This window comes from Rhineura floridana, chromosome 22, assembly GCF_030035675.1.
Source record: "Rhineura floridana isolate rRhiFlo1 chromosome 22, rRhiFlo1.hap2, whole genome shotgun sequence".
Lineage (NCBI taxonomy): Eukaryota > Metazoa > Chordata > Lepidosauria > Squamata > Rhineuridae > Rhineura > Rhineura floridana.
In genome coordinates this window covers 17830677-17854648 of record NC_084501.1, presented here as the reverse complement: position 1 = coordinate 17854648, position 23972 = coordinate 17830677, and the positions used below count along the sequence as shown (strand labels likewise).

Sequence of the window (23972 nt, the reverse complement as noted above, 5' to 3'; positions counted from 1 at the left end):
CTGCTAAACAAACAAGAATGTTGGCCACATCTATACCATCCATGGCTTCCCCCAGAGAATCCTGGGAACTATCGTTTGCTCAGGGAGCTGGGAATTGTAGTTCTGGTCGCACCCGCACAATACGCCTAAATCTCACGGCTTCCCCCAAAGAATCTTGGGAACTGTAGTTTCTTAAGGGGGCTGGGAAGGGTAGCTCTGAGGAGTAAACTACAGTTCCTAGGATTTTTTCTCTGGGGGACAGTCACATGCTTTAAAGGTAAGGTGTGGGTGTGACACAAAACAGTCCCCCCCCCCCAAAAAATATGGATGGGCTCCAGCCGGCAAGAAGGGCGGGATATAAATCAAATAATAAATAAATAAACTGTTTTGTGACTTTGTACTGCAATGCCTCCCCACTGATCCTGGGCACAGTGAGGTCCTCATTTCTGGTGCTTTTACCTTTTAGGGCTATTGTCCTTGCTGCTTCGGACACCAGGATGCAGCCCGTAATAGAAGCCTCACATTACAGTCCCGTGTTTGCGTCGTACCACTTCTGGATGGCGGGGGTCTCAGGAGGGAATGCTCTGCTGTACCAAAAGAAACTCCACCCAGTTCTCTCCACATGGGGACCTAGTATGTCAGAGAGAAAATGCATTGCCTAGTCTTCTTGCTTTCATGCTAGATTTCTATGCACAGTGGTGTTGTTTTTAATTATTTGTACGAAGGAACAGTCCACCGTGGGAGCCCACCCCTGGGAATCTGAAGTAGAACAGCCCCAAACGGAGGCTGACCACCTCCGTGTGAATTGTGTCATCACAATATGAATTCTATGTTGCCATGCAAAGCATATTATGGAGAGGGAGGAGACACACACATTGCCTTCTCTCTCGGAATTCCAGCTCTTCTGGGGTGAGCTCAATGATTACTGTTGATTAAGTTGCAGGAGCAGAGTTGATTCGAGTTGATTAAGTGGGTATCAAGCCATTTCCTTTCAAATGATGAAACTCTGAAGCTCCAGAACAATTCCTGTCCTGTCCTCCTTATGAAAGTTGTCAAATGTTGATTTCACAAATATCAGATCGCCTGTGTAATGCTAGGGGTTAGGGCCAGGGGGTCAGCCAAAGTCAGGGCAGAGCCTGTTAGAAATTGATAGGGCTGGTGAGATGCGAATCTGAAAAGCTAGAGGAGGAGCCAGTGTAGAATGTGGGAGGGGCTAGGGTGGACTCAGGAGAGAATCTAGCAAGTGGTAGGAGGAGCCAGGCCAGAATGTGGGTGTGGCTAGAGGCAAAGCCAGGACAGAATCTGGTCTATGATGGGTGGAGCCTAGCAGAACCCAGAGTGTACTGGCTTTTCAGACCTCCAATAAAAACACTGTTTTAGTTGGCCGTGGGACAGTGAAGCACTGGGGGGCACCCCTCTCCTCCCCTAGCTTCCCTACTCCAAATTTATTACCACCCCATAAGCTTTCAGCCCAGGTTAGTTCTCTTGTTTTGTGGTTCGACCAAATGCTGTAAGCCTTCACTTCTAACCCACAGTAGCCAATCAAGAGTAGCCTCCCCAGACCCATCATCGCCATGGGCCTCCTGTCCGTTCTCTCCTTGCGGCATGTGGGTCAAAACCAGAAGAAGAAGAAACCACAGATTCCACGGGTGGTGGAGGACACCCTGGGCCGGTCCGTGGCCCGCAGCGTAGGGGGCTTCACCCTGGGCATGATCGTCGCCAGTGCCTACGGGGCAATGGTCATTTTTGTGCAGGGGTACAACATCTGGTACTGCCTGCTGTCAACCATCACCCTGGCCCTTGGGCTTGGCCTAGGCATGGCCTTCTCGCACAAAGTGCGGGTCACCGTCCTGCTCATGCTGCCCCAGATCTTCTCAAGTAAGCATGGGAAAATGAGACAGAATTGGAGCTGGGGACTCGGGGGCGGGGTGGGGCGGATGGGCCTCGCTATTTCTGGGACTGACCCATTACGGAAGCTGCTGTCCCGAGTGGAGGTTGCTCCATTTGGGTGCCCGGGGTGCTGCACCACCAGCCCTCAGCCTGCCCTCAACCAGCCCTTCCGCCGCTTGACTTTCAAGTTACATCCACACCAGGTGGGGCTGCCTGTGACAGCTTCTTCCGCCTCCTTGGTCTCCGGGTTGCCCCTTGTAGAACTCAGCAGGGAGGAGAATGGGAACAAAGCTAGAATGAGTTTGCTCGGCCTGTCATTGGCTCTGGCGCCACCTACTGTTGGGCTCTCTGCCTTCCGCCCTGTCAGCCTCCTGGGGCACCAGCTGCCACTGATCCCTTGGCTGCCTCCCTGCAATACCAGTTACCTGAGAGAGCAAGGGCCATAACCCAGCGGTGGTACAACATGCGCCTTGCGTGCAAAGGTCCCCAGGTCAGACTCCAACGCCCATCGTCCCTGGCCGTCGGCCATGCTGGCTGCAAGGGCTGATGGGAGTCCAACTACAGCTGGAGGGCCACAATGTTCCCCTTCCCTCCATGGGGGACCCCGCAGCGGTCTGCAAGCTTCATTCAGATGTACAAGGCAGCTTCCTCTTTCAATTGGCCTTTTCTTCGGAACCATGTGGACTAGAACCGTACGTTGTTCTGAAGGGAAGGGACATAGGCTCCACGGCAGAGAAACTGCTTTGCATGCAGAAGATTCCCAAGTCCAATCATGGGCACCTCCAGGTAGGGTTGGGAAGAGGGAACGGTGAACAGCCCCCCTTCGGGCTGCAACATTTTGTTGGCGCCTCCCACTTGCGAATGGTATTGGAAGAATCCAACCAACGGCTGACAACCGGCGGGCCATCGTTTGGGGGTCAGGAGGCGCAGGGCCTGAATGCGAAGGGCCCCAGTCTCTGATGTTTCCTATTGCATCTCCTTCTGTCACCTTCTACAGAAGAGGGCAAGACCATCCTGTTGCTCTTGGCATTCGGCTTGGCCATGGAGGGCCCCTTCGCCAACATCGTACGCAACTTCACCCGGGGCGCCGAGGCTGTGTCATGCGGTGCCGAGCTCGCCCTCAACCAGACGGCGGAAATGCTGCAGAGGGCCCGCGAGCCCCTGATCAGTGAGACAACGGGCCTTTCACTACGGCTGAGTTTTAACACACCCCTTGTTATTCCTGGCTGGGTTGAAATGTATTCTGGGAGGGCAGGCGTGGGGATCCTCGGACCCCAGGAGCTGAATGCAGCCCTCCAGACCTCTCTGTCTGGCCCTCAGGACTCTCCCCGAGGCCAGACCCCTTGTTTCCACGCCACTCTCCTTCACCGCTCCTGCTTCGCACCTTCCTTGAGTGTTTTTGCCTGGGTGGGATATGCCCTTGAGCTCAGATCCTGCCCCTTTCCTGGCTGGCTGGATGAGAGAGAGAGCGCACGCATGAGTGTGTGTAGAATAGAAACTAGCCTCCTCTACACAGTAAAAGTTGCATTTGTTGGTCTACCCACTTCTCCCTCTGGCTCCGCCCACCACTGCCATGTGGCCCCCAGAAGGGGATACGGCCCTTGGGCGAAAAACTTTTCTCCACCCTGGGTAGCGAAGCCTCCACGTTATATTCTCATTTGTGACAACTAATCTCAACCTACCACTGTGGTGACTCCAATACACGTGGAGGTTTTGCCCTTTGATCTTCACAACAACCCTGTTTAGTGAGACTGAAAGACACTGGCCATCCCGAAAGCCACGTAAGTGGGGGCCACGCTAGCTATAAATAGGAGTTCCTCGTTTTTACTGTTTTATTTTTTTGAACACGGTGGAGGTGGGACAAATTCAGATGGGGAGATCCTGACCTTTTCTTCTGGGCTTTCCTCCACTCACACACCCTGCAAGGTATTTGATGAGCTGAGCAATCCAAACTCCTGATCCACCATGCCGGGGAGGGCTTGTATGGGGGTGTGGGAGTTGTCCCTCCACCCAGCCCTGCAAGGATCTGCCATCGTGGAAGACCCACCAGTGAGGAGCACCCTAACGCGCCTGCTCAAAGGGTGGGCAGAAGCTTGTGCAGGCAGCATCCCCACTAGTGGCAGGTAGCCACCCACTGGAAGTGTGGTGCAGTGGTTATACGTCAGTGTGTGCAGTATTTAGAGTGTCAGACTAGGACCTGGGAGACCTGGGAGACCTGGGAGGGTTTGGATCCCCACTCACTCATGAAGCTCAGGTAGGTGGCTGTGGGCCAGCCACTGCCTCTCAGCCTGACCTACCTCACAGGGTTGTTGTGGGGATTAAATGAGGAGGAAGAGGAGGAGAACCATGGATGCCACCTTGAGCTCCTTGGAGGAAAGGCGGGATAGAAATGCAATCATTAATTAACAAACAGACCCAAAAGTGGGGAAGGAGCCGGCTTGGATCCTGAGTGGACTTTGCTGCCCCCACATGTGACAGCCACAGACCTGATCCAGGCCTCTTTGTTAAGGCCTTCATGGGAGCTGTTGCAGCAAAGTATTTCCTCACACCATGCATCATCCTTGACCATTGGTCATGCTAGCTGGGGCCAATGGGAGTCAAGAGTCCAGCAACATTGGGGGAGGGATCACACTGCCTACCTGTTTAGGCCTGGGGCTGTTCTTGGTCCCAAGTAAATGCCGGCTCCGTTTTAGGTCCGTCCTCTCCCCACTTCCCACCTAGATGCGCTACGGAAAATCAAGGACATTGCTCAGAAAGCGAAAGTGGTTGGCGACCGCGTCCGAAAGCTTTTCCGATCTGTCATGGATTCTGTCCGGCACGTAGGTGAGTTGCAGGGCTGTAGAACAGGTTGGGGTGAAGGAGAATGGGAGAGAGGCACTGAAGGGGTGGCGCAGTTTGGTGGTGGCAGTGGGATCCAAGGAGAAGCCCTTCTGCTCGCTCCAGCTTGCTGGTGCCCATCTGGCCAGTTTACCCACAGAGACCATCATCCCTTGCCCAGGATGCTCAACTTACTTCAGAAGAAGGGCGGGATATTAATTCAATAAATAATAAATGGTTCCACCCCTTCCTTCTATGCAGCCCACTGCCTGCGCAACGTGTGGTACTGGCTCCTCAACCTGGGTGAGGTCTGCAACGAGGAGATGGGCACCCCTTACCGGAAGTGCGTCCGCCTCTTTGAGAATGCCAAAGACGAATGCGAGCGAGCCGTCCCGCTCATTTACTTCCTTTGCTCTGTCGTGCTGTTGTTCAAGTACCTCTGTGGCCTGGCTAATAGTGAGCATGAACTTTGACCCCCGACCCCTCTTCACCACAGCCAACAGCTACACATGACTCCTGACCTCTGCCACCAGGACATTACTCAGCATGGCCCATTGATGTGTTAATTGCCTCTGGCCCTTCATCACTGGTCCCAGGCTGTGGTCTGAAGGCACGTGAGGCCAGCTCCCTGTTGAAGCTAAGCAGGGTCAGGTCTGGTCAGTGCCTGGAAGGGAGACCACCTGGGAACCATATGGAAGCCACCTTGGGTTTCTATCATGAACGGAAGGCGGGGTATAAATGTAATAAATAAAATAAATAATAAATAAATCACTATACCTCTAACCCTTGGCAGCCTACTCTCTGCTTACCATGACCCCAAACCCCTCATTAGCCTAGTTACTAAGTGTGACCCCTAACCTCTGACCCCTTGTCAGCCTAGTTGCTGCTCAGCATGGCCCCTGACCTATCAGCAATGTAGCCACTGTTCAGTGTTACCCCTGACCTCTGACCCCTTGTCAGCTTAGTTGCTGCTTAGCATGACCCCTGACCTCTCAGCAACCTGGTGATGACCCATCATCTGACCCCTTGCCAGTCTAGTTGCTGCTTAGCATGACCCCGTCCTCTCAGCAATTTAGTCACTCTTCAGTGTGACCCCTGACCTCTTGTCAGTCTAGGTGCTACTTCGCATGACCCTTGACCTCTCAGCAACCTGGTCGTGACCCATCCTCTGACCCCTTGTCAGCCTAGTCACTGCTTAGCATGACCCCTGACCTCTCAGCAATGTAGTCACTGCTCAATGTAACCTGACCTCTGACCCCTTGTCAATCTAGTTACTGCTTAGCATGACCCTGGACCTCACATCAACCTAGTCACTGCTTTGTGTCACCCTTAACCTCTGACCTTTTGTCAGCGTAGTCACTGCTTAGCATGACCTGTGACCTCTCATCAACCTAGCCACTGCTCATGTGACTCCTAACCTCTTGTCAGCCTAGCTGCTACCTAGTGTGACCCCTGACCCTTTATTAGTCTTGACATTGCGTAGTGTGACTTCTGACCATCACAGACTATGCTTATTCATCATAGACACTGCACATATCCTTGACCTCTCACAGCAAGCCTGGCCACTGCTTATGGTGACCCCTGACTCCTACTATGACCCCGACCCTCCATCAACATTTTAGCATGTGTTTTCCAATTGTTTTTTTTTAAAGTGTTTTTAAATTTGTATCTTTGTTTTTAATGTTTTTAATTGTTGTAAACTGCCCAGAGAGCTTCAGCTATGGGGCGGTATACAAATGTAATAAATAATAATAAATTATAATAATCAACTTAGTCACTGCTTAGTATGACCCCTGACCTCTGACCCCTCATCGACGTGGTGACAGTTTAGCATGACCCTTGACCTCCCATGAGCCATTCCACTGCTTAGGGTGACCCCTGCTGTCTCTGTCTAATGCTTGGCATGGCTCTGGGAGACTGGTGAGTCACAAGTGACGCTGGCAGAATTGATGGGCAGAGTGTGCACCCTCGAGGGATGGGTAGATCCCAATGCCAAGAGTTGATACCTGGAGTTCATTGGCTTTCCAGTCCCTGATAGGGAAAGGATGATAATGATGGCCTACCTTAGAGGACTGTTTTATAGGTGACCAAGAGAATGTGTGGGACATGCTTTGAATGCACTGAAGTGCACTGAAGCGCGTTAGAGCAGCAGTATTACTATTACCGGGGTCAGTCAGGGAATTAATGGGCAGTTGGGCAGCTGCTTTCCTGAACTTCTCCTTTTCCTCTCCACAGTCCTCCTTGTCTTCTGCATAATTCCCCAGTACATCACTCCGTTCCTGCGCCGCAAGATTGCTGAACGTGAGTGTGGAGAAAGCGTGGGGGATAAAGCGCCTGTCTAGCATCGAGGGTAGGGGAACCTCCAGCCCTCCATGCCTCTCCATCTAGCCCTTGGGACTCTCCCCCGGGCCGCATGCCTGTTAGGGGCCAACAAGATCTGGAGGACCACAGAATGCCAGCCCCTGATCTAGAGGGAATGGAGAGGTTGTGGCATATGTAAGGGGGTGCGTCACAGGCTGCCGTCCCTGCCTCCGAGGAAGCTGGTTATTTTCCAAGCAGCGAGTGCCACCGGATCTTTGCTATTAACTTGGCTTCGAGACACAAAATCACAGAGAGACGTGGAGCGAAAGCACATCCAGAAACAAGCAACAAGAAAGGGCAACTTGCTTCTCCCTTGAGAGAATAAGAACATAGAAATTGCCTTCTTGGGGCAGACCCAAATCCATCTAGATCTCTATTCTATCCTGTTTTCCATCCATAGCCAAACAGATGCTTCTGGGATGTCCACAAGTAGAGCAGGAAAGAAGACAGCCAGCCCTGTGCTTGTCTTCAACGTTGCCAATTATTATTATTATTATTATTATTATTATTATTATTATTATTATTACCTGAATGTCTCTGTCTGCTAGCGCAAGTACTCTTGCGTTAGCGTACAGCCAAGTTTCAACACTGCACAACAGAGGAATCCAACACAACAGTCGCGCTAGTGGAAACTCAGTGCATAAGAGATTGAGCAATGTATTGTTCAACAACACTGCTATGCTCTGGATCCCTATAAAGATTCTGTTAAAATATATGCACGTAACTGTGATGAACAAAACAGAGGATTTCATTGTTCCACCAAACCGTTTTGGCTTCTTCCTTCATCAGTTGCTAACATACAAATGCTGTTAGAGGTTTGAGGATGGAATGCTCAGAGGGGCTTCCTTTGCAGATGCTAAGTGATGCTGGTACTGTCCTCCAGGTTCAGGCCAGGTGGTGGTGCCAATGTGTCCAGAGAGTATACCCCAAAATTCTCCGTTTCAGTCTGTGCTGCTGGATCTGTTGTCATCTCTATAGCTATTATAGAAAAGTCCAACAGACTGTGGCCCTCAGTATTGAAATGTTTTGCAACTGGTTGCTCCACTTTTTTTGTCAAGATTGCTGATTTGTGATTTCTGAAGTGTGTGTGTAGGTCAGTTGTAGTTTTTCCTATGCATTGGATATGCCATCCTGGTCTTTTGCGTTCAATGACTCAGGGATATTGCAGGACCTGCAGGTGATGTTCTGTTTGATGTAATATGTTCTGCCTGTCCTAGTGCTTTTGAAAGTAGCTGTCTCCCTGAGGTACAGAGAGGTGATGCAGCATTTGGAGTGACAAGGATGAGACCCTGGACTGGTGATAGGTGGCTTCAGTACAGCTCACACCAGCAGTCTGCGTAAATTAGGAGGCTGGCGAAATGCTACAACGGTATCTCCTATCTATCACCGAGCAATCACAGAGCTACCCCCTGCTAGCAAACTCCGAACATCTTGCTAGAGCCATTAACAAGCCTCCTGTTGTAGCATTTCGCTAAATGGGCTACTGGCCTGATCCATCAGCCAGGCTCTTCCTGAGTTCTTAAGTGACCACGTTGTAGCCCTGTGCATTCTAAAGCCATGACACTTAACAACCACAATTCAAGCCCCAGTTAGAGTTGTAAACATAACCCAGTCTTCCCCCCCCCAACCCGCCCATATCACCACCAGCTATCGTGGCAGTGCTGAACCGTGTGCGGCAGGAATTTGAGTTCAACATCACAGCCGTGCATAAGTTTGATGTGACAGTCAACGCAAGCAAGAGCCTGTCCCAAGTCGCCTTTGACATCATGGAAGATGTAGCAATGCGCCTGCAGCCAGCGAAGGAGGCCGTGGGGCTTTTCGGCTACATGTCTACCTTGGTCATTCTTTACATCTACATCAAGTGAGTGGTGGGGTGAGGCCAAATGGAGTGAGACGCTGTTTCCTTAGGTAACCTATGATGGGGTTAGGAACCTATGGGCCTCCTGATTTGCTGGACGTTGGCTGTGCTAGCTGGGAGTGATGGGAGTTTATAGCAAATAGGAACTGGCAGCTCATTTAACAAACTGAAAAACGGAACAGAATCAGATAGCGACATCCCTACTGTTGGCTTATTCCTCCTATGCCCAGAATGGAAATCAGTCCAATGAATACAATCAGCATTTCAGTCTGCAAACAATACACAACAGTTATGTCCCCCTCCCCAATTTGCATCATTTTCTTTGCACTGAAATGAATAGAATGAAATAGCATAGTGACAATGCAATTTACACAATCAATGTAATTAGTTACATACATTATGCAAGTTACGCCATCTCGCTACTGTGGACAGCGAGACAATAATTTAGGTTTCCGCAGATGGTGAACTGTAGCTGAACGGAAACAGTGCTGCATGTGACAAATACAGGGTGGAACAGAAAAAGATGCCTTCATACCGCTGAGCTGTAGACCTTCCCCTAAACCATAGGAAACTACTTCCTACTGCCTCGAAATGTTGGCCTCTAGCCCAGTATTATCTACACCAGGGATAGTCAACCTGATGCCCTCCAAATTGAACTAGGGATCTTCTGTAGGCAAAGCGGGTGCTCCACCCGCTGAGCTCCCTGCTGTCCTTTCCCATTTGCAAGCAGTGCCCCCCTCCCCGATTTTCATCTCGGAAATGTTGGTTGGCTCCAACAGGGCTCTGCTTTACCGGAAACATTACTTACATGAGGACAGTTTCGACAACATCTTCATCACCAAGCCATTCCTAGAAATGGACACGATGCGGAGAAGGAACCAGAGGCCCACCGTTCTGCCCCTGTCGGCAAAGGAGAGCACCAAGTACATCCGCCCAGGTAGGTCGGCGGGGCTAGCAAGACACCCAGCCTGGAGATTCTGGTCTCCAGAGATGATTTACTAAAACGAGAGGTGCTGGGTAGAATGACACACACATACAGTACATACAGTTGAAGCTGGTCCATTTGGGCAAATGGGGCCCAGCCCCACTAGCTTCAGTCTGGTCTCAGACAACTCCCACCTGCCTGCCTTCTTACTTGCAAACAGGGGTGTAGTCATCCAGGGTCTCGGGGGGTCTTAGACCCCTCACTTTTTTGAGAGCAGGGTCCCAGCAGAGTCCCTATGTCTCCAGCATCCTACAAGACCGTCAGCATGAAAGGGGAGTGTGTTAGCCGCTGAGAAGAGTCTTCTAGCATGCTTTCTTGTCCTTTCCCGCTGATTGGAGTAGAAAGAAGGTGAGTCAGCTACTGAGAAGACTCTTCTTAGTGGCTAACACTCTCCCCTTTCATGTTTATTGGCTCCTAGGCATATAAGTGTTGTTGTGGGAGAAGGCATTAACAAGGATCTCATTCTCAACCCAGCAGCAAAAAGGGGGTGTGGCTGTGACTAACATGAACGGACCCTGCACTTCTGAATTTGCCACTAGGCTCCTGCTTACAAACAATCCTGGGGGTGGCGATGCCTGTCAGATGCCTCCTCCTTAACCTTGGGGTTGCCTTTGTAGAACTTGTTGGAGAGGAGGATGGAGAGAAAAATAGAATTTGTTGCCTCTCCCTGATTGGCTCTGCCACTCATTTGCTCCGCCTCTCATTGGCTCCGGCTCCACCTACCATAGGGCTCCCTGCCTTCCGACCCACCAGTCTCAATGGGCACCAGCTGTCCTGTTCTAACCAGGCTCCCGTGGAGGCAGGAAACTTCCCAGCAATTACCCCAAGGCAGTATCCAGGTCTAGTCCAAAGTCGGAGTCCACAACAACAAAGGGGTCAGGCCAGAGGCAAGGTCAGAGCAGCCTGAGGTTAAGATCCAAGCAGCCCATGGGCAAGGCAGGTCCAGGGTTGGGTCTGGAGTCAGCAGGAGTTCAGCAGCCCGCTCAGGTACAGGGCTGATGCACGGACATTGTCCCAGCAGCTCTTCCATCCTAGCACTGGGGTCTTTGAGCTGGAGCTGTGGAACCACACCCCCAATCTCAGCTGACTCCTATCAGCCACCTTCCGCTAGGCCTTCACTCCCAACGAGTCCTGTCCTGCAGCTGGGGACTCCTCTGGATGGGTTGGTCTCCATCTGGCATTTGAGGCCATGCCTCTCCTTTAGACTCAGGACCCATTCAGCCTCAACGTCAGAGGCCAAACTTCCCCTGGGGGCAGGTGGCCCTTCCTCATCCTCACTGCAGGACCCTGGCTCCTTGCCCTAAGACGGAGCCTCACCCAGGGCTGGGTGAAAGCCCAGAGTCTCCTGATCTTCCTCTGATGAGGTTTCCCCTGGCTGGGATCTGACCCACCAGCCACCTTGCACGTATGCATACAAACACACATCTGGAGCAACAACAAGGAACGAGTCTTTGCCGTCTGTGAAAGCCTTTCTAGGGGTTTGGAGAGTGGCACTCTCACGTGCCCTCTCCGTTGTCTCTTCTCCGGGCCGAATGTACCCAGCTCTGCCAATCTTTGCTCGTAGCACTGGCTTTGCCGGATCTCTGATCGTCCCAGTTCCCCTCCTCTGAATCTGTTCCAGTTTGTCCAAACTAGGGGTCGCCACCCTTTCGGGGTGGGGGCAGTGGGCATCTGTGTTAAGAAAGCATCCGTGGGCGCCAGTCACAACGTGGCTAATCTGGAGGCGTGGCCTAGCATAGTACAAAATGGCTGCTCATTGGCATAACCCAAAATGTGTCTTCTTGTGCAGCCTCACTCATATTGCCTTACAAAGAGCAACTCCAGTACGCCCTGGCTATCGTCTCCATCTTCCGCCAGCTGATCCTCGTCGTCCTGCTGATTGTCGCCGACTATTCGGTCTTTTGGCTCTTCGACTTGGTGCGGTATCAGCTGCATGGCGAAATTGTTGCCAGAGGTAAGGAAAAACAACAACGGTAGGGTGGCCACTTGCACACAAACCCCTCCTCAAAACAAGAGAGGGTAATATTTTTGCACAAAAATGCACACATGGTAATTATTTTATTTATTTATAAACATATCTGCTTCCCGCTGTTTTGTTAAAAACGTCAAAGTGGTTTACAAGAAGCTGAACACACACACGATAAAAACATCAAATATACAATAAAAACAAAGGCCAGCTGTTGCAAAAAGGCATCTTTTCAACTGCCTGCGTAAGCCTGGTGGAACAGAAAGGTTTTCAGCAGGCATTTTAAAAGTTAGAACAGAAGGCGCCTGCTGAATCTCTGTTGGCAGAGCGTTCCAGAGAGCTGGGCCGAAGACACTGAAGGCTCGATTTCGTGACGATGTTAAATGAGTCTCGCCAACTCGGGGGATGATCAGAGCTGCTCCTACAGATGATCTCGGTGACCGACCTGGGCTATAAGGGTTCAGGCAGCCCCTAAGGTACCCTGGACCTAAGTTGTTCGGGGCTTTGTAAATTAATACAAGCACCCTGAACCTGGTTTGGTAGTGGATGGGTAGCCAGTGTAGATGTCTGAAGAGTGGTGTCACATGTTGTCAGCCATGCACTCCCATCAATAGTCTGGCTGCCACATTTTGCACCAGCTGGAGCTTCCGAGCCAGGGCCAAGGGTAGCCCCACATAGAGTGCATTGTGTGTGTAGAGATACAAATTCAGGCACTGGGTGTACCCCCCCATACATTTAAAGCACATGGCTTCCCCCAAAGAATCCTGGGAACTGTAGTTTACTCTTTGCAGAGCTACAACTCCCAACACCCTTAGCAAACGATGGTTCCCAGGATTCTTTGGGGAAAGTCCCATGCTTTAAATATATGGTGTGTATACAGCCACAATCACTGTCATTTAAACCAGGGGTAGGGAATCTTTATCAGCCCAAGAGCCACATTCCTTTCTGGGCCACCTTCCGGGGGCCACAGGACAATGGTGGGCGGGACCAGAGGCAAAAGTGGGGGATCAATGAATGTCAACTTCACCTTTGTACAGTAGGCTTGTTGCTACATGAGCTCACACGTCCCTCTCTGTCCCCCATCTAAGCAAGCCAAAGGCATTACAGAATAGAAAACTGGGATAAAGAATATAAAGAAGAATTAAATAAATTTATTGGCCAGCTATGCAGTAAGGGAATTGGGACTACCCAATGTTAGAATGGAACTCTTATTTTTGCAATATGTAAAAGGAGCCACACAAGCGTCAAGCAATTGTTAGCCCATAATTTCCTGTGCACTTTCCCATCGCTTTCTTTATGTACCAGGAAAAGTCAGTTTTGGGGGTGGGGGAGCAGGTCTCTTGTGCGAGAACGTCGAATCCACTTTAACTGCGCAACCTGAATTTGCAGTCGAACCCCATCTGCAAAACAAATACCGATAGCCTGGACATGCCCAGGCTGAACAACTTCTGCCCACAGCCCCGGTGACAATGAGCGTCAGCGTAAACGGCACAGGCTACACCGGTGAGATGTACCGTGACATGGTCTCGGCCTTCGAGGTGCTGCAGCGTGGCAACATCAGTGTGCTGTCTCGCAAATGTCGCTTGCGTCCGGCTGAGCCCGATTACGACGGCTACATAGTCATCGGTAACTGGGGACCGGGAATGGTAACTGGTGCCCATTGGGACTGGTGGGGCAGAAGGCAGGGAGCCCAACAGTAGGCGGAGCCAGAGCCAATGACAGGCGGAGCCACCTAACTCCAGTTTTGCCCCCATCTTCCTCCCTGTTGTGTTCTACCATGGCAACATAGAGACTAAAGAGGAGGACGCTGGCAGACAGCGCCACCCAGTGGCGGCTAGTGGCTCTATGTCAGTGGGGCAGTGGAATTAACTCCAGGTTTTCGGATTCCACTGCTCCACTGACATGGAGCCACTAGCCGCCACTGATGGCCATCCTGTTGGCCAACCAACCTGGGAAGCCTACAAGTGGGCCAGAAAGGCAACAGTCCTCTCCTGCTGTTGTTCCTGCCTCAGACCCTAGAGGTAACATATAGTGACGATCTGGTGGGGAGGAAGGCAGGGCACCCAACAGCAGGTGGAGGCAGAGCCAATGGCAGGCAGAGCCACCCCGATTGGTTGTAAGTAAGATGGCAGGCAGGTGGAGGCTGGCTGAAGACAGACTGAGGTTCTGGGGCAGGGCCCCACTTGCCCTAATAGGCCAACCTCCCCTGGCCAGGCAAAAATGTGGTGGGTAAGCCTTCACCACTGAAATTCTCTTGACAGTCTCCCTTTCTCTGCTCCCCAGTGAAACTGGTAATGCTTTCTCCAGATAGTTTCACTGGAGGTAAAGGAAACGGTGGTGGGATGAGCGACAATGCTAAGGACTAGAGCACCCTTCGCCAACCTGGTGCCCTCCAGATGTTGTGGGCCAGAACACCTATCAGCCCCAGCCAGCATGGCCAGTTTGGACTACAACTCCCATCAGCCCCAGCACAGCCATTTTGGATTCCAGCTCCCATCAGCCCCAGGCAACACACCCATTCTGGCTTGCCTTTCAGCCCAACCTACCTCACAAGGTTGTTGTGAGGATAAAATGGGGAAGGGAGAACCATGTACACCACCTTGAGCTCCTTGGAGGAAAGGCGGGATATAAAACTGATAAATAAATAAATTGTGGGTTACAACTCCCATCAGCCTCCACTGGCACATCTACAATCCCCATCAGTCGATAGCTGCGCTGGCGAATAGGAGCTACAGTACCAAGCCAGGCTGGCAAAGGCTGGATTAGGATACCGATGGGATTTCATCCACATGTCTGATTGCAAGGCACAATTGACCTGCATCTGGGGAACGCAGATGGGTGGGAATGTCTCATCCGCACCACCTGCAAGAAAGTACATTGGAAAAGCCAGAGGTAATCACAGTGGTGAGGTGCATTAACAGAACCTGGAAACATTCCCTTTATGAGCGCTGAAGTGTAGTGCTTTAAAAACCCGATCTCCACCCCCACCCCGCCTATTCTGCCAGCATAAATGCTCACAACTACATAGTACTTTGCAGCGGCCTCTTGTGGCTAGTGCTGGAACAGCATGGTGCATAAAATGCTCAGTAGGGGTACCTCAACATCACTTTAACCACCATGCCATTCCAGCAACAGCCACAAGAGGCCTCTTCATAGTGCGGCTGGAGATGTCATGTCTAAAACAGGGGTTTCCAAGATTCCCTCCCCCCATGGACCTCTTGAAAATCTCTGAGGGTCTTGGCAGACCCTTTAATGATTTTTCTGCCTGCCGTAGCCCTTGCGATGCGCTGTCCTCCATTCTGATTTTTTTTTTAAATTGAACTTGTATTGCTTATTTTTATTTTATTTTTTATGTTGCGTTACAAATGTGCATTCCACAGAATTCAAACTGGAATGCAATGAAAGACAATGTAAGAAATAAAAGCAAGGGAAATGCCATGAAAAGCAACTATGGATATTTAATGCAGACATGTCGCAGACCACTTGAATGACGCTCGTGGGCCACTGGTGGCCTACAGACTAGTTTGGGACACCCTGGTCTAAAACATTGGTGGGGGGCACCAAGTTGGTGAAGGCTGGCCTACCCTATAGGGTAAGGAGCTTAGGGGGTTTCTCCGCCCCCCTGCCATTTGAGTGCTGCTTGGGCGCTATCCAAAGTTAGTCCCACTGAGAGCACTCGTTGAAACTAAGGGCTATTCATTTCAATAGATCTACTATGAGTAAGTTGGATACAATGCTGAATTTTCAGGAGGTATGAAAGGGCCTGTGTTGCCAGTCCCCCCACTTCTCTCCCGGCTGCTAAAGCTGCCCCCTCTTTCACATGACTGACGGTTGCTGCTTCTGCCCCCCTCCCTTCCACCCTGCCCCCCATCTCCCAGGTCTCATGTATGGAATCTGTGTCTTCATCACCGTCTTTGGCACCTACATACAGCGTCTCCGACGGGTGGTGTGTGCGTGGTACTATCCCTCCCGTGAACAGGTGCGCAATTCCACCCCTCCTGTAGCTCGTTAACGATCCTGGGAATTGTATCTCCCTGAAGGGTAAACTGCACTTCCCAGGATTCTTTGGGGGAAGCCATGTGCTTTCAATGGATTTGTGCTTTGGAACTGTGCCTACCCAGTGTTTGATGATGATGGTCCTTGCCTTAATCCCGGGTAACTCCCCAGACAGCGTCTGCCACTCACCCCGGTCAGCGTCCGCCGCTCTCCCTGGTGACCTTCTTCCTCATCATCTTTTAGGAGCGAGTCTGTTACCTCTACAACACCATCCTGACCCGAAGGACTGGACTGGCACAGGCTGTGCTTAAGGCTGTAAGGCAGCGGTCAGCAGACGGGGGCCATACCAACATTTTACTTATCCTTGCAACCAAGTAAGCCATCAATGCTTTTTCCGGACAGATAGAAGTTAGTTTAGACACACAATTCTGCCCCCCCCCAAAAAAACAGGGATTCTCTGTCCATTGCATCCTCTTACCCTCCTGGACAATGAACAAGAAATATGATCTAGCAATCATCCTATACACGGGGGGGGGGGCGGGGGGAACGACGTGTGGCCAGTAGTGGCTGGCGCCCATTGGGACTAGCAGGGCAGAAGGCAGGAAGACCAACGGTAAGGGAAGCCAGAGCCAATGACAGGTGGAGCCACTTCCTGATTGGCTGTAAATAAGAAGGCACGCAGGTGGGGCTGGCCAAAGGCAGATGGGAGGTTGGTGGGGCACTGCTCTATGTGCCCTAATGCCCCTCCCAGAGGTTGTTGGACTACAACTCCCATCATCCCTGCATTGTGAGTGTGTGGCAGTAGTGCAAGTAAGTAATTAGTGAATACTAATAAAAATATTCACTGACAAGAATACTGTAACTGGAAAGGAAGGCAGGTGAAGACCTTTATATTCTTTCTCAGATAATATATTATATGATAGCATTATTATTATTACTACTACTACTACTACTACTAAAACATTTCCAACATTATCTAATGGTGTATTTGGTCCCTGGATATAGCCAGGAAATGGATGAAATGAAGCAGGAAGCCATATCTGGTGCTTTGGGCAAGAAATCCCCCCCCCATCATAAGGGCTAGAAACTTGATGGAGGCTATGTTTTTGTTTCGTTTTTTCATTTGTTTGTTTTTACACACACACCAATAAAAGCAGAGGCTTGAGGACTGGCACCAACACACTGCGAGTGGGCAACTGTCACTCCCGGGTCTCCTTTGCAGGGTGTGGCTGTGTGCGTGGCTGGTCAAGAAGCTGGGCGTGCACACGTCTTACTGCATGGGCTGTGGGAGAATCCGCGAGGGCACAGCCACCGAGGACTTTGTGACTTGCATCACACCGGGATGCCGAGGTTGGAAAGCAGGGCAGGGCAAGGGTGGAGAAGGGGCACGGGCAGAGGGCATTGCTATGAAAGGCTTTAAAGGGGGATTAACACATTTAAAGGAGAATACGGCTCCCAGTGGCTTCTCTGGGAGTGGGGAGCCTCAGGCCCGCAGGATGAGAGCAGCCCACCAGACCTCTCTGCCTGGCCCTCGGGACTGTCCCCAGACCTGGCTGGAATGTGTCTTTGAACTCTGATCCTGCCTCTTGCTTGCTTGGATGGGGGACAGGGAGAGGACTGTGGGTAAAAACCAGTCTACTGTACAAAGGTAAAATTTATATGTGTTGCCCTGCCCACACTTGTCTCTGGTTCCACTCACTACTGGCAGGCAGCCCCCAGAAGAGGATGTGGCCCTCAGGCTGAAAAAGGCTCTCTATGGGCCCTCAGGATTCTCCCCAAGCCACCCCCTCTCCCCAGGCCACGCCCCTCATTGACCCTGCTTCGCACACACCCCTTAAATGCATTTGTCTGGCTGCGGTGTCCCCCCGAACGCTGATCATGCCTCCAAACAAAGGATAGATAGGGACGTGCGGATGCGTGCATGTCTAGAAACTAGCCTTTTGGAGAAAGATAAAATTTGCATGCGTTGCTCCACCCACTTTGGTCCCTAGCCCCTCCCACTCCTGGCACGCAGCCCCCGGAATGTTGATAGAGGAACTCCAGTGGGGTGATCACAAGTCGGCTCCTCTCAAACCATCTGACTTCCTCCACAGGTATTTACTGTCCCGAGTGTTACAAGCTTCTGAACAACATGTGCTCCATTTGCATGGCCCCATTAACCTACCAAGGAGACGTGGACGAGGAGGTGTGAGTGAAACACTGCCACCTGTTTCCATTGTCCTTGTTTTTTTGCGGGAGGGGCTCCCTGGTAAATATATCACCCCCTTCCCTCTGTTTCTAGAAGTTAAATTGAGGTACGCAAGGGATGCAACTCACCTCTAGCCCCCATGCATGCAAATGCATGCGTGCGAATACCAAGGCAGGCGGACGCCATGCACCACACTGCCTTCCATTTCACGCCCTGCAGCCGATACCAAACTGCAGGCCAATTGCATGATGGCAATTGCGGAGGGACACCGACTCCCATCGTCCCCAACTGTTGGCCACACTGGCTGCTGGTCGTTGAGAGTCCAAGAACATGGGCTACAAGTCCTGATAACTACACTCTCCACCCATGGCCAGAGGTGGTCTGCTTCTGAATACTGGTTGCTGGAAACCACAGGAGGGATCCTGCTTGTGGGCTTCCCTTTGGGGCATCTGGCTGGCCACTGTTGGACGAGATGGGCCGCTGGCCTGCTCCAGCAAGCTCTGAAGTTCTTATTGTTGAATTACAGCTCCCATCATCCCTGGCCACGCTGACTGAAGGGGCTACTGGGAGTTGGAATCCAACCACATCTGGAGGGCCACACGCAGTAGTGTACCTGCAGTAGCAAATTCAGAAGTGCCGGGTCCCTTCATGTTAATCACAGCTGTGCCCCCTCCCCCTTTTTTTTGCTGTGGGGTTGAGAATGAGATCCTTGATAATGCCTAGAAATCAGTAAGCGTGAAAAAGGAGTGTTAGCTACTGAGAAGAGTCTTCTCAGTGTTTGACCCACCCTCCTTTCCCTCTGATTGGCTCCAATCCACAGGAAATCCACAAGGAAACACTCCCCTTTCATGCTGATTGGCTTGTAGCATGCTGGAGACATAGGGACCCTGCTCCCCAAAAAGTAAAGGGTCTAAGACCCCCTGAGGCCCTGCATGACTACACCGCTGGCCATGGGTTCCTATCTCAACGATCAAACACAGGCTTAGCTTTTAAATTGGACTATGAAAGAGGGTTGTAAAAGATGTTAAAATGAAATGGTTATTGACCTACTTGCTGTGGGAACAGTTGGCATTATGCCTCAAAATACAGGGAAGGGTTTCGTGGCAGAGCGTCTGATTTGCCTGTAGAAGGACACAGGTTTGGCCCTCAATATGTCCAGATAGAGCCGAGAGAGATCCCCGTCTAGGATCCTGGAGCGCCACTGCCAATCAGCATAGCCCATACTGAGGCAGACTGAGCAATGATCTGTCTCAGTGTAAGACAGCTTCCCGTGTTCCTAACAGGCAGTGCCAGATTTAGACTTGGTGAGGCCCTAAGCTATATAAAGCTTGGAGGCCCTTTGTTAAAAAATTACACCATATATATATATATATATATATATATATTCAGTACACATAAAATTTTAAAAGCCCCCCCAAAAAATTCTGAAATTTTTTGAGGCCCCGGCGGACTGTAAGGCCCTAAACTGTAGCTTGTTTAGCTTATGCCTAAATCCGGCACTGCCAGGTCTTTCCATACTTACAAAATTCCCACTGACGATTGTGTTTCAAGAAAGCATGCCAGAGCTTGTTTTTCCTTTTTTCCTCGCAAGCCGTGACTTTATTTTTTTAAGATTGTAAGCCTGAAGATAGCAATAGTCTTAAATCCTGACTTTCTGTAGGCAAATCTGAAAGCCTTTCGGCTTCGAAATGCAGCAAGGGAAAAAGCTATAGCCAGCCAGGTGCGGAGGAGTTGAAGCTCAGTTCTGGGGAGCAGAGAAAAAGAAATATAGGGGGAATCAGAGGAGCAACAGAAAGGGGGAAAATAATGGATAGCCCACCTTTCATCAGTGCGGATGGCAGGTCAGGGCAGCCTGAATTCTGGGGAAGAGGCACAAGAGCTAAAAGGTAATGGAGGGTGACTGAGCAGGCACACCACCAAGGCATCAAAGGGATGCATCTTCGTCACATTGCCGGTCTCTCCATCACAGGGAGCTGCTTTAGGCCGAGTCAGACCAGTTGGTCCCTCTTGCTCAGTACTGTAGACACTGGCTGGCAGCAGCTTGCCAGGATCTCAGCAGGGAACATTCCCAGCTTTTCCAGGTGCCATGGTTAAACCTGGGAGCAAAGCAGGTGCAGTGCCACTGAGTTACAGCCCTGCTCCCAAAAGCAAACCAAGACCCCAGTCCTCATGGTTCTGAACAAAGGGGTGCACTGAAAAAGGCACATAGGAAGCTGCCAGTTGACCCACCTTGCTCAGTACTGTCCACACCGACTGGCAGCAAGTCCCTTCAGGGTTTCAGATGGGGGACATTCCCAGCCCTACCCAGAGATACTTGGGGACTGAACCGGGGACCTTCTGCATGCAAACCAGGTGTTCTGCCCCCGTGTTACAGCCCTTCCCTTTCCTCCAGGGATTCCAGCGATGAAGAGGCCATGGCGCTGTGGACCAGAGCAGTGCAGGCACTCCGCGGGACACCAGACAGAGAACGGCAGAAGCGGGGGCGGCTGCTGAAGTCTCGGATCGAGCGGGCCGTGAAGGGCCGCGGGGCCTGCCGACGCTTACCCCCAGAGCTGGCCAAGAAGATTCTAGCCCAGCTGAAGGAGCAAGAGGAAGAGAGCAGCAGCAGCAGCAGCGAAGGAGACATGTCAAGCAGCTCAGACGCAGACAGCTCCTCAAAGTCTTCATCCAGGTGAGGGCAAGGAACCATGAGATGCTGCCTTATACAGAGTTGGACCGTTGGTCTGTCTAGCTCAGTATCATCCACACTGACCTCTCCAGGGTTTCAGGCAGGGAGGGGGTCTTTCCCCAGCTCTGCCTGGAGATGTCACTGGGGGTCGAACTCGGGGCTTTCTGCATGTGCTCAACTACCGAGCCACAGCAGCGATAGCCACCCTTAAAAGTAGCCATCTTTTCTGCAATGTGCCGTCCTGTGCCATTAGCAATGGTCAGATGGGCAGACGGTCAACCGGTAGGCGTTTCCCTAGCCCCGGAATGGTGCAGTGACAGCAGAACTGCACCTGTTGAAGTTCTGTCTGCCAAGCAGCTGGTAACGGCACAGAAAATGTGAAAGGGAGGGACAGAACTGGCAGTGAGGAATGGGTGAACACGTCCGTGTTGTCTTCTCATTTTTCCAATCTTAAGTTTGGTTCTTGACATTTCCACAGCAGTTTGTGATTTTTAAAAAAATGTTCTCATGAAAATTTATTAGCATTTTAGTGTGAATTTCTCCTAATAGTTTTCCAAAGCTATTTCCCCTCACATAAAGCACTTTTGTATGTTGTTTTCACCCATATATGCATTTTATGCCCACTTTACCCTAGCATACATGCATTTGTGTACACATTACTCAGCTGGAGAATTGGATTGCAAAATTCAGAGTGCAAATTTCAATGACTGGTTGTGTTTTGGTAAGTGGAAATTTCATAGAGTCGACTCCGAGTAGGATTAACGTTGGATACAATCCCTTTCATTTAAAGCACATGGCGTCCCCCAAAGAATCCTGGGAAGTATAGCTTACCCTCACAGAGCCACAATTTATTAATTTATTTATTATGAGATTTGTTAGTCGCCCATCTGGCTGGTTAGCCAGCCACTCTGGGCGACGTACACGATAAAACAGTATATAAAACAGTTAAAAATTTAAAAACACAGTAAAACTAGCCCGTTCCAAAAGCCTGCCTAAAAAACCAGGTCTTCAGGGTCCGGTGGAAGCTCATTATAGACGGGGCATGGCGTAGATCATTTGAGAGAGAATTCCCAGCACCCTTCTCAAACCACAATTCCCAGGATTCTTTGGGGGAAGTAATGTGTTTTAAATGAATGGTGCGTACACAGCCTTTGCCAGTGCCTCTTGCTCGACTGGACAGAAACGTATGTGTAGGTGTAGAAACTTCTGATATTTGCATGGCTGGAAAGTTGCCTACCGCACAAAGGTAAAAGTCACATCTGTTGCCCCACTCACTTTTGCCTCTGGCCATGCCCACCTCTAGCATGAGGCCCCCAGAAGGTTGGCCACAAGGTAAATATGGCCCTTGGTCTGAAAAGGGTCCCCGAACTCCGCCCTACAGATGTTTAATAAAAATTCAGCAGGGCGATAGCCTGTTGGTCTTCCGTCTCCCTCATTTCGTTTCTTGCCTCTTGGAAGGTGCCATATGCTATGTGGCTTAGTTTTTGTTTTTAAAATTATTCCGCCAAGATTTTTTTTTCTTTATAAGCTGCTTTGAGCACCTGAGATGAGCTGGAAAAATCAGCTTGAAGGCTGCTTCAAGCAGCTCAAACGAGTGGAAAGATCTGAGGATATAAAGCCCGATTTAAAATAAAACAAGATCTTCTATGCTCTCAAAGTCTCTCACCCCTTGCTTTTCCTTTCCAACAGCCTCAATTTCAGCTACCAGAAGGAAGCCGAGAGCAGTGACAGCGAGGAGCTGAAGGAGGTGAAAAGTGATAGCAGGTCTACCTGGAAGAAGTAGAGAGAGAGAGAGAGAGAGAGAGAGAGAGAGAGAGAGAGAGAGAGAGAGAGAGAGAGAGAGAGAGAGAGGAGGGGCTGCCTCTTCTTTCCCCACCTCTCTTTAAAAAGAGGGTGCACGTATGAATTTATTAAATTAGATCTTACATAATCAGTTCCCTCTATTTTCGATGTTCAGGCAGGGCGTGCCGATCCTTTCACAGCCAGAGTTGCAACACCCACCCGCAAGCAGGAAGTCTCTGCAGGCTTGAGGGGAATCCCAAGGTTTGCCAAGGTGTTAAATAAGTGTTTAGGAAAAACCTAAGGCAGGTGGGGGAACCCCCAAAACAGTTCAGTGAGAACTAGGGATGGAAGAAGGCATTGTTTTCCGTTCTGCCCTGTATTTGTCTCTTGCAGCACTGTTCCCATTCCGCTGCAGTTTGTCTGCTGCCAAACACTACATTATTTACCAGGCTGTCTGCTGATTATGTAAAATTACATTATCATTCCTTTATTCCACCCCATTCATTTCAATGCCAAAGAAACACAATGTAAATTGGAGTGCAGGAGGGAATAGAATCAAAGTTATATATTGTTTGTGGACAGAAAGCAACAACAGAGCAACCAACCAATCATATTCGCTGGATTGATTTCCATTCTGGACGTGGGACGAATAAGCAAGCATTGGCAATTTCCACTCCTGTTTCTATCCGAATTCTCCGGCATCCTGAGTGAGGACTGGGCATGCTTGGGGGGTGTCGCAGAATGCTTACTTGACTGTTGACTGGAAATGGGGCTGCTCCAATCCTCAACGGAGGACACTTTGCACTGCAGCCATTTGTTGCAGGTCTCGCTTGGATTTAATTGCAGTGGAAGCTCATTATAACATGGGGGACGGGAGATAAAGGATTCACCTGAATTATAGGGGTTCTGCATTAGAATGAAAACCACTGAACTATACACAGTATTTTACTTGGGGAACATTGTCATATCTGCAGTACAGGCAGGCCCCGCTTATATGGCAGGTTCCGTTCCAGACCCCTGCCGTAAAGCGGAAATCGCCATAAAGCAGAACCCCATTGAGTATAATGGGGCGCGTTGTGTGAAAATGATGCGAAAATGCCACGAAATGCCACAAAAGTGCAAAAATCGGCTTTAAAATGGGGAATGAAAGCTGCCGCATTAGCGGAACGCCGAGAAGCAAAGCGCTGGGAAGCGGGGCCCTACTGTATATCCAAATCAGCGGTACAGCGAGACACGTTATAACGAGCTTCCACTGTGTTATCCTCCCCTATGGAAGCCACCCCCTATGGTCACTTTGCTGGGGAAACGAGGAGTTTTGCGTGCCACCTATTTGTCCCTTCGCTTCCACAACAGACTTAGTGTGAGACAAATATGTAGATACACACACACGGCTGTCAGCACAGTGGCACGTTCCAGCATAGGCCCACAGGCCCTCAAGCCACACTTGGTGACCACTGAAGCCACTTTCCTCCCTCCATCTTT

The 23972-nt window shown here is 50.6% G+C and overlaps 1 protein-coding gene across 1 annotated transcript; it reads left to right on the top strand.

The window, feature by feature from the left end:
* The first annotated feature begins 1553 nt into the window (after positions 1–1553).
* DCST2 (DC-STAMP domain containing 2) lies at positions 1554–22491 on the top strand. Its single transcript, XM_061606761.1, has 15 exons — positions 1554–1857; positions 2867–3037; positions 4591–4692; positions 4948–5142; positions 6922–6987; positions 8695–8908; positions 9685–9842; positions 11680–11844; positions 13315–13482; positions 15735–15835; positions 16096–16226; positions 17075–17202; positions 17946–18039; positions 20433–20711; positions 22398–22491. Exons 1-15 carry the CDS (start codon positions 1554–1556, stop codon positions 22489–22491), a joined length of 2370 nt encoding a protein of 789 aa, XP_061462745.1.
* The last annotated feature ends 1481 nt before the right edge of the window (positions 22492–23972 follow it).

Excerpts from the sequence above, each read along its gene's own strand:
- DCST2 (XM_061606761.1), top strand. The coding sequence starts at position 1,554 with ATGGGCCTCCTGTCCGTTCTCTCCTTGCGGCATGTGGGTCAAAACCAG. Across the intron at positions 1,858-2,866 it reads GCTGCCCCAGATCTTCTCAA|AAGAGGGCAAGACCATCCTG; the intron begins GTAAGCATGGGA and ends CACCTTCTACAG. Across the intron at positions 3,038-4,590 it reads GGCCCGCGAGCCCCTGATCA|ATGCGCTACGGAAAATCAAG; the intron begins GTGAGACAACGG and ends CTTCCCACCTAG.